Source organism: Eutrigla gurnardus, assembly GCF_963514095.1.
Source record: "Eutrigla gurnardus genome assembly, chromosome: 23".
Lineage (NCBI taxonomy): Eukaryota > Metazoa > Chordata > Actinopteri > Perciformes > Triglidae > Eutrigla > Eutrigla gurnardus.
Genome location: NC_139934.1, coordinates 4,084,672 through 4,095,453, shown reverse-complemented (window position 1 = coordinate 4,095,453; position 10,782 = coordinate 4,084,672). Strand labels below are relative to the sequence as shown.

General features: G+C 42.8%; 2 protein-coding genes across 2 annotated transcripts; both read right to left on the bottom strand.

The window, feature by feature from the left end:
* Positions 1–368: 368 nt before the first annotated feature.
* On the bottom strand, positions 369–5,236 carry LOC311009267 (V-set domain containing T-cell activation inhibitor 1-like). Its single transcript, XM_084003326.1, has 7 exons — positions 5,034–5,236; positions 3,308–3,652; positions 2,952–3,165; positions 2,680–2,744; positions 2,075–2,191; positions 1,240–1,779; positions 369–1,144 (listed from the first exon to the last, which is right to left on the bottom strand). The coding sequence occupies exons 1-6, from the start codon at positions 5,080–5,082 to the stop codon at positions 1,259–1,261; spliced, it is 1,311 nt and encodes a 436-aa protein (XP_083859452.1). The 5' UTR covers positions 5,083–5,236; the 3' UTR covers positions 369–1,144; positions 1,240–1,258.
* Positions 5,237–7,136: 1,900 nt separating this feature from the next.
* ankrd46b (ankyrin repeat domain 46b) lies at positions 7,137–10,726 on the bottom strand. The gene is made up of 4 exons (XM_084003343.1): positions 10,606–10,726; positions 9,221–9,563; positions 7,983–8,141; positions 7,137–7,430 (listed from the first exon to the last, which is right to left on the bottom strand). Exons 2-4 carry the CDS (start codon positions 9,529–9,531, stop codon positions 7,214–7,216), a joined length of 687 nt encoding a protein of 228 aa, XP_083859469.1. The 5' UTR covers positions 9,532–9,563; positions 10,606–10,726; the 3' UTR covers positions 7,137–7,213.
* Between the last annotated feature and the right edge of the window lie 56 nt (positions 10,727–10,782).

Genomic DNA, 10,782 nt, shown 5'->3' with positions numbered 1-10,782 from the left:
CTTTGCAGCCAGTGAGCACATCAAATTCATCTCACTATCCCCACGTAGGGAGGACTTACAGCTCACAGTCCAGGTTATCCATATTTGTTGTTGTCTAGCCTTTTAAAAAACGGGGGAAGTGACTCCAGCTGCAATCTAACAGTACCATGAAATACATTTCTATAAAACACAAAATCACACTTTCCATCTGAAATGGAATTTTATCAGACAGACGAGTCATGTAGAAATTAACTTCTGGGGCTTTCTGTGTCCCAGCGCCACCTTCTGGTGGCAATCGTGTACACCGCTCCAAATCATTGACGCGTAATCTTGGTCATTATCGGTGTCTTGGGTCCAATCGGTGTCCAATCAATAAACACAGCGTCATGACTCGTTTACCATGAGGTGCTCTTTATTTGTAATTTCAGAAAAATAAAGCTTTACGTTTATAAAAAGGCTTAAAAACACATTCTTGACAGATTCCCCATTTTAAAAAAGACAGAGAATAAAAAAAAACACCCTCTGGAAACAACCCCACCCATTACCGGAACATATGTAACATGATTATTTCTTAAAGTAAAAAACACAAAATATAAAAAGACTAAATTAATCTCCATAAGTAAGAAAGCTTTAAAGTTTTAAGTATTGCATTTTTTTTTATGTGCAGAATGTGCAGCAATTCCTGGCTCATACAACCACGCTGCAATGGCTCATGGGTCCAAGTGTATAAATAAAAGTGGAAGCAGCTCATGATGGTCACCCGTTGGTTTGTGGACCACGGGGTCTTGAAGCCTTGAGTTTGAAGGAAGTGACCAAATTTGGACTGTGGAGGAGCGACAGGTGGATCTGACAAACAAAAGCTTTAGCGCGGAACCCTTAGTGCACATCCATCCATCCATCCATCCATCATCCATCCATCCATCCATCCATCCATCCATCCATCCATCATCCATCCATCCATCCATCCATCCATCCATCCATCATCCATCCATCCATCCATCCATCCATCCATCCATCATCCATCCATCCATCCATCCATCCAACCATCCATCCATCCATCCATCCATTATCTACTGCTTATCCTGTATTCAGGGTCGCGGGGGGGCTGGAGCCGATCCCAGCTGTCATTGGGTGAAGGCAGGGTTCACCTGGACAGGTAACCAGTCTATAACAGGGAGACATGTAGAGACAAACAACCATTCACTCTCACATTCACACCTACGGGACATTTAGAGTCTAAAAAAAACCCTATCTGCTCACATTTCGGCTGCGTTCTCGTTTAACTCAGCAGATCCACTTCCTCTTCAGCCATATCGGCCAGAAGACTGTAGCGGCTACCAGACACGATGGTGGATGGATGCTTGGGGAAGTGCACACGAGTAGACACGGACAGGCTCTTCGAACGGCGTACCGGACTTCCCTCTGAAGGAATGGAGTGGCTGGGTTTTGGATCTTTGCAACGGGGAGAGGAGAGAGATTTTGAACGGATGGGCGTGTTTGAGGCCGCTGGTTTTGGACTGAGCGGGTCCAAAAGGTCTGGGGGTATTGAGACATCGGGTGAAGATTCGGAAGGACTGTTGTCGACCGTAGGCTGGTCTTGATACATAACAAGCTGGGATCTGAGGTTGTCCAGGTCTTCATTTTGTCGACGGATGATTTCGTCCTTCTCACGAAGATTCGCCGTCAGTCCCTGGATTTCATTCTGATAATCCGTGTTTTGGACGGGGTTGACCCCTCCTGCAGGACTGCATGTTGAACTTTGGACTGATGATTGCTGGGAAAGACATTTATGTTCCCCACCTGTGATGAAAATAATATGCTGATTACTGACATTTCATTTACTACCTTTTCTCCAAATCCTCAAACAGAATAGAAACCACATTTTATTTTCTGATATGCTGTATTAATCAACTGTTGCTGCTGTCCTTTTAACTGACTTTGGCGCCCCCCAGAGGTACAAACATAAACACAAATATTATACACATATCTGCGTCTTGGAGGTATTTTGCTGAAGAAGCTGGTTTGTGAATTTGGGGATTTTGCAGCTACGGACAAAAACAAGTTTCCGTGTCTTGAAAAATGTAAACTGACTTACCAGAGTTGCCACATTTCTTCTGTAGGAAAGTAGCTAATGCAAATACAAACGCGCAAATGATTATGCATACTGTGACAGCGATAGCCAAGCTTGGAATGCAGGATCTCACGCAGGCATCTGAAACGACAACACGGGATCCATTATATTATATATTATATATATATATATATATGATACAACATGAATGTAGTCCACTAACAGAGCACCTGAATCACTTGTAGTCCAACGCTTCTTCAGTGTCACCAAGTTGACCGGACTAAGAATTCACGTTCGTTTCAAAGAAGTTGGGGAATCAGAAACTCAGAAAATACTAAACTAATCTTATTTAAGATTATTTGATATTTTCCATTTTATATTTTAAAGAATATTTACTAAAAATTACATAATTTATGAAAGTCTTATTATTTATATTTTGAGTGCATCACAGACTCACTCAATATATTTTCTTATATATTTTAATATATGTTTCTTAACTAAATTATAATATGAAGTGATTTTTTGAGGTTGGATAATTATGATAATATTGTGAATCACAATGATTCTGTCCAGGATAATGGTGATTTTTAAAAGGCAGGCTGTTCATTAGGTGTTGAATCTAAGCGTACCTGGTATGTAAATCTCTGTGCTCCTCGTCTGCTTCGTCCCCGGATAATGAACTCTGCAGACGAATCTGCAATGAAAACACATCAGTGTGTTTTTAATTGAAACATCTACAGTTTGCTGTGGGAAAATGGCGGCGGATGAGATAATAATACATCAAAACAAGCGGCGTTTCATTTTTCCATCTACTCCGAGTTTATTAGTGCTCTTTTAATCACGTTGCAGCGTCTCCAAATACAGATCTCTGAGGGACACACGTAGTAAAATGTATCTGAACCTGTCTGCAGTCTGCACCGTCAGCCTCCTCGTGACGTTGAAACATCTCCCCATGGGATCTCGACTGGACTTCTGGTCATTAGTGTTGACCTCCTTCTCCTGAGAATCAACAAAGGTCATCTGAGGCCTCGGGAAACAGCAGCTGGCTTCACACTGCAGAGTCACTCCACCGCCTCCGTCGGCGACCAGCGAGAGTGTCGGCTCGGAAACGGCAACTACACAAACAAACACAACAAACACAAAACGATACACGGTAAACATTTCTTCTCATATTTGTTACCCGTCTCCATGAGGGAAACCAAGCAACCGTAAATACCGGAATAGAGCTTTTACTATAAATAAATGCTTTGGACCCACCCACAACGAGCTCTACTGTAGTGATCTCCTGCCACGACTTCACCCTTGACCTGCATTTGTAAATCCCTGCATCAGAGGGCCGCACGTCGGAGATCCTCAGCGAGAGGTCTCCGTGCTTCACCTGGTCCATGAGGAGGCTGGTCCTGTAATGGAAGACGGGATTCTTCTCTTCGAACGTCTCACAGCCGACCCGGTACAGGAAGCAGATGTTGGGCTCCAGGCCGTCCTTGGACCACTCTACTGACGGGAGGTCCTGGTCGGGGCTCAGGCTGATGCGGCAGGGCAGGAGGGCCGTGTCGCCAGCAAAGGTCACGACCTTCACCGGTCCGCCCGCCGAGGCTTCTCCTAGCGATTAAAACACAAACTGTTGATCTGGAGTCAAACACACCGTTTCCTCCCGTCTGTGTCATGTTTACTATGAAACCACAGCTGTTTTAGGACCGTACTGACAGAATGTCCAATCAATATCAGGTAATTCAGGTTTAATCTCTCCTTTGGCAGAGAATCCACAACCCAAAGACTGCACAGCAGCTCCTTTACAGTCCGGCTGTGCAGAAACACACCAGGAGAGTGACATCATCGACGTCGGCGAGCAGAGTCTCACTTCCTCTTTGGCGTTCAGGGTGTCTGATAGACACTCAAATTGAATGCGTTGACGCGTTTTCTACTCCATCATTACACAACCTGCGTTTCACTTCATTTGAGGGAAGTCAGCAGGTCGTTAGTGACGTCTTGTCAGCATGTCTACACATCTGGTTATGATCTAAAATGGGAATTATTAGAAAAATAATTCACACTGCAACGGTATCAGTAATAGTTTTTCACTATGTGAGAAAATTAAAGATTTATTGTGGCGACTTTAATGTGGCTTTATTTTGGAGGAGTGTATTCTATTGACTTGTAAAGAGAAGTGGTCGGCGGTTGATTAAAGCTGGTTTAAGTACAACTTATAGGTACTTGTACTTTCCGTGTGTATTCCATTCTCAACTATTTCATATTGCTACATTTCAGAGGCAAATATACTTCTAAGATTATTTGATAACTTTAGCCTCTCTGCAAATTCAGATTAATAATACTAAATACCAGCTGCAACGTTGAAGGGATGCATCATCAACACACATTAAAGCTGGATTCTACGAATTGAAAGGTTTGAAAAAAGCATCCACTCCCACCCACACACACACACACACACACACACCCACACACACACACACACCCACACACACTTATTGTACGACAATAGTTCACCGAAACGTGTTACTGAAAACATTTTAGGTGAGAAATAAGCTATGCAGTTGCTGAATCTGTCTTTATTTTAGCTCGACAACGCTCAGTTAGAAATGGGAACATTCCCTCCGGTATGAACGCAGACAGACGCCGTTTAGCGTCCCAGTGTGTCCGGGACTTCTTTACAAAGCAGTAATAGTGTTTATTACGGCCACGAATGATGACACATTATCGGTGTAAACGCCGGTCGGATTTCTCTCTCACCCCGACTACAGTACGTCCCCGATCCCAAACTGCTGGGTAGTTAAAACACACGCACAACACTTACTTTTTACTTTCTGTTTGTCATTATTGTGCAACATTTTTTTTTTTTCAAAGTAGCCATTTTATTCGACTACACTTAACAGAGACTTTTAACTACTTTTATAACTTAACACGCAGCTCAACGTAAAAAAAAGCAGCATTAATGAACAAGAACAGACATTTAACTTGAACGTACCTGCGCACATCAGAGCGACGGACAGCAAATACATCCGGAAATCAGGCATGGCAAAAAAAACTCGCGTGTCTATGTCTATAAAACAAATAATGAATAATAAGTTAAAAAATAATAAGTTAAGTGTTTACAGTAGTTGGGAAAAGGCTCAACGCGGTTTGTGAGTCTCCCACCCGTGACCACCGGCGGAGCCTTAAGTGTAGGAGTGTAGTGTCTCTCTGATTCCGTTTCCTGTGTTGAATCCGCCCACGGTGTTATCTGTGTTATCTCAGGAGACATTGTAAACATGAGTTTATGGTCTCAATCTCTAGTTTCAAGTCTTCTTCAATCCAGCATGATGTTCATTTAGTACATGATGGTCCATTTAGAGTCCACCAGACCAGAAAGCAGGGGATGCTTTAGGGGGCGGGGCTTACCTGCTGATTGACAGGTGGCTACCACGGCGTTGCTATCACGGCCTAGCTAGTCGCTAGCCGCCATCGCTACCAAGGCAATGAGCTACTTTAAGATGACGTAGCTGTAAAAAATGACCTCGAAGTGTGACGATAACGTTGCTCGCAGCTTCACACCAGAAGCCAGACGGAGGAGGCTGATGGAGTGAGGCTGCCGCTCTGCCGGTGTCTAGCGGCGGCAACGGCTAAAGGTCCAAGATGGCGACGGGCAACCTGCCGAACTTGAGGCTTCAAATCCGTAGATAACGAACCGGAGGACGACGTCACGATAGCTACTTAAACAATCTATGGGTTAAATTACAAATTAATAAAAAAAACATCCTCTGGCATGAATTAAACATGTTTTCCCTCCAAAAAGCCGATGTGAGATTCAGATTTAGGAAGTCGTATGACGTCACATATACCGGGGGGAAAAAAAAACAACACATGACTTACCGCAACATCAAACTTCCTGTTAACATTCCCGCACTTAACTTAAGGAACTGCATTTCCAAAAACTTAACAGCAGCATTATGTTTATTTATTTATTATTATTTATTGTACAGAATGTGGAGGAAGAGTTAGTTGGGGGGCACTTCCTGTTTTGTTGCTGCGGTGACGCGCATGCGTCATGAGAACACTCCCGTTTGTACAAATATCTGAGGACATGTTTCTGATTATTAATCAGGAGATTAAATTAAATAAATAATACAAGCATGTGCACAAACGCCTAAAGAAGCACACTTTGATGGGTTAAAGATGTTTTTTATTTTTATACATATTTCTAAAACTGTGATTTTCAGTTCATCATATGCACTTTAACCGTGTTAACCACAAACTCTGGCGTATCACTGATCGGCAGATGACTCCGACCATCCCTCTAGTTGATTAGAATCATACAGACACATGATTTTCTTCTTTTTTTCTTCTCCACATTAAATTAGGATTCACGTCGACTGTGTTATTGTACGCAGAAAAATCAACAGGTTGAAAAACTTACAACAAATAATAATAATTAAAAAAAACGACATGGTTTACAAGGACATGAAGGTAAAAATGAATATACAAACAAAACATTGTTAATTAATCTGCTGCCATAATCCTACAGTTTTATGGGCATCCTATATATGATGTTCACGACGACGGGTGGTTTCTAACGCCGCATGCTTCCGGCAGGAATGTCTTCTTCAACGGTTGTGAAACGTAAAAACACAGTCCAGGTGCTTTTTTTCTAATCTGTTACTGAGCGGACAGATAGTTGGAATAAAATAATAAAAGATATCGATTAAGGGGGGAGGGAGTCATTTTTAACAAAACATACAGAATGCAGGAAAACGAATACAGAAGGTATTTGATAAATAACACAATGGAAAGGTCAAACAAAGATAAAAAAAAAAAACAACATTGGCAATATACAGCTTGTAACAACGTACGGTATGAATGAAATGAATAAACGGTCATCGTACAACTGCACTGAAACAGATGCATCAGGATTTTCTCACACGGTTTCAAAAGCAGCTTCAACTGTGATGAAATGTCGCAAAACATTAAAACCAGAGCATCATTTTCCTTCTCACTTGTGTCGCCCTCAAGCTTTAAACCCATTCAGAAAGTTAACTCTTCCTCTTTTTGGATCGCTGCCCTTTTTTCTTTTTTTTAGCAATATTGCTCCTAACAAAACAATATGATGTTTCTCTTGTTTAACCCAAGAAACGATGAGATCCGGGCTGCAAACAACCTTCTTCTGCTCCCTCAGTGCACCAGCTCCAGCTGGCTGGTGGAGAACGGCAGGACGCCGCTGACGTAGTAGGCGATGCCCAGGGAGAGGAGGGCGATGACCACCAGCAGCAGCAGGACCCTCCAGAAGCCCAGATCCTCCACAAACTCCTGCCAGGTGGTCCTGAAGCTGGACAGCACGCCCTCGCTGCTCTGCAGGTTGGGGTTGAGGAGGGAGTGGCTCTCCATGGCGCTGGGCGGACGGAGGAAGCAGAACCTTACTTAGAACCACACTTAGAACCCACAACATTGCAACACAGTCAGAGGAAGTAAGACGTCCTCAACGAGGAAAAATGCACTTTGTTTAGGAACCCTTTGTATTTATTTGTTGACATAAATAACATAACAGAGTAATTAATAAGTGTCAACTTGCTGGGAATAAACTGTTAAAGTCAGTTGATTCAGGAAATGAACTGATTTGTTTAAATTATCTTTTATATCTTTGTTTTATTTTATTTAATAATCGTGTGATTTCCCCGCCGTGGGACTAATAAACCATTATCTGTCGTATTTAACGTCACAAGGCCTCAAGCATAGTGAAGTCACGAGTCATTGGTGTTAAAGTCCAGGTTAAGTCCACACGGGCGTGTTATCAAATCACTTTAGCTCTCTGATGCTTTGTTTGCATGGAGTAATCTTTCCTCATGGCTGCTCCCACACAAACAGTAGGAGAGCTTTCTGTCAAAACATCCCGCTTCTGGTTCAACCGGCTCCGCGTGGCTCCGCCCACATTCTTTCAGCTCACCTCTCGCTGTCGGCCATCTGCATGGTCTCCAGCTTGGAGTGGGGTCCCCGGTTGAAGCCCTTCACCTCCTGCTCCTCCAGCCCCTCCAGCAGGCGGATGGCGTCCTTGTTGACGCCGCGGCGCTTCGCCAGCACCAGCGGGGTCGAGCCGTTGTGGTTGCTGTCGGGCAGAAGGACCGTTAGACGCCAGGAATGATCACTTTACCGTCTTTACAAACACGTCACGTCCCGCAGGCTCAAATTCCAGCAAGTCACCGTGTCTCAGGTGTTTGAGCCGGGACGTCTATCGTGTGACAGCGAGCCAAGAGGCGATACGAGTCACATGGTACGATGATCCTGCCAGAATAACTCTGATTTAAGACAATAAATAACCTTTATTTCCAACATTTAAATGAATATATAATCAATAGATTTTAAAGGGGAAAAAAGCCCATAATAATGGAAAACAAAGAAACAACATCCATTTGTAAATAAATGTTTGAAAAGGAAGAAGCACTATTCCATAATAAAGCTAAATCTTTAACACATTAATTAGATAAACCAAGTCCATCCGAAGAAGTGAAGATATTATCACCATCATCATCAAATAGGATCAAAAACTCTAAAAACACGGTATTTTTAACAGATAATAAACATCGTGTTGTGAAAAACAATTCAATAATAATGATAGATACATTAAATAATAAATTTTTGTATCCCGTATGTTTAAAATTTAAATTTAAATAACATTTTCTCACTCTTTGCTTCTATTACAGCAAATATAAGAGAGATTTGTAGGAAATTGTGATTATTAAACCGGTTTCACTCTTTTATGTCTCTTATCTTTGCTTTTTTAAAGTGATCCGTCATCGGGAATGTCTTTAAATTTCACACGGGACACACATTCAGGCTGTGATGTTTCTTGAACCCCTGAATATCTCAGCCACTCATTTCTGCACCGACTGAGTCAGTTCAAGAGCTGAGAATCGACTGGATGACTAAACTTTACCACCTCGTACAGTTTGGCTCCGTCGTTTAACCGCCGGTGATGGAAAACAAGACTGACAGAACAATTTCATCATTTATGAGCTAACTCCAGCTCTCTCAGCCTTTTTGAAGTCTTCCTCTCCACAACTCCAGTGTCAGGCTTGACTGGTCTTTTCTGTTTTAACGGAGCGTTAGCTGGAGATGCAGTGTTTTTGTGTAGAATAGAAAGTTGCAGGGATGGAAACGTGAATGAAAATGTCATCAGATTCTCACCAGATATCGATCTTCAGTCCGTTGGACACCAGGAACTGTATCGTGTCCACGTGACCGCACAGGTGCAGCGCCGTGTTCCCTTGGTAATCGGTGGCCAGCAGGTCGGCCCCGAACTTGTGCAGGAGGCGGCATATGTCCACGTTGCCCCGGGCGGCGGCTAGGTGCAGGCCGGTGCGGCCCCGGTTGTCCCGGATGTTGGGGTCGCACCCCGTCTCCAGGAGCCTCTTGGCGAAGGCCAGGTCTCCATCGATGCAGGCCTGCAGCAGAGGCACGTTGGTCTGCGACGAGTCGTTGATGAAGACATAGGACATGTCCGAGTGGGTGTCAGAAAATTCCAGCGTACCTGCATCGAGATCACGGAGGAGAAACGGGACACACGTTTCAAACATTCTGAGGCATACGTTACCTCTATCCTCTCTGTTACTGGGAGACACATTATATTATTATTATTATATTTAACTGGACGATGACATGACTTTATGAACAATGACTGCAGGTTAAAACTTTATTAATTTAAATCTGAATCAGTCATTTGGCTGAAGAAACTAATATTAAATCTACTAATGATACAGCTGTCAAGAAAAATCATTGTTACCAAAGTGTATCTGTATTATTATTATTATTATTATGTGATATATGTCGGTCTGTCATGTTGTGTGTTTTGTCAGCTGCTGCTGGATGCTTGAATTTCCCTCTGGATCAATAACGTAATATAATCTATCTATCCATCTGTCTGTCTGTCTGTCTGTCTGTCTGTCTGTCTATCTATCTATCTATCTATCTATCTATCTATCTTTCTTCTCAATTCTAGTCCACTGATTAAAAAGTAAAATCAATGTAATCTTGTTTACTAAGAGATCTGTCCTTGAAATCCTCGGAATCTGAAGGTCTCGTCTCGTTTACGTTGCATCCTCTATTTCTCAGTTAACAGCCTTATTCCTCCCACCATAAACACATTATATAATATTGATGTCAGCTAACATTATCTGTAAACGTAACGTTATAAACCCAGCTAACAACATCCCATATGTGGTCTTTTATTGTCGGTTATAAAACCATTTCGAGAAACCGGACGATAACGGGACATCCAGCAGCTAGCCTCCTTTAGCACGAGCTAGCTCGCATCGAGGAGGATGGCAGCGACGATTAACCCCGGTTACACCTTTAAACGTATTTGATGATCAGATAACCGACTTTGACCGCGAGTTCACCGACTGTAACGAAATAAAAACGCTTACACGAACAGCTAATGCGAAGACGCTAGCGGAGCTAATGCTAGCGGGCGAGCTAGCGCTTTACGCGCAGATGAAACGTATTTAATTAGTGATTTAAATGTTGTAGAAACGCGCACGCGCATTTTAAAACGCTATGTTGAATCTACTCACCTGTTAATATGTTCCCAATTAGCAGAGAAATAAAATACACGTCTTCTTCTTCTTCGAGCTAGCGCTACCCGCAGTGTTGTTGTTGTTGTGATGCTAGGCTTCTTCTGTTCGCCAACCGATGGTGACGCGTTCATCGCCACCTGCAGTCCTGGAGGTGTCATTACATGAATGTAATTT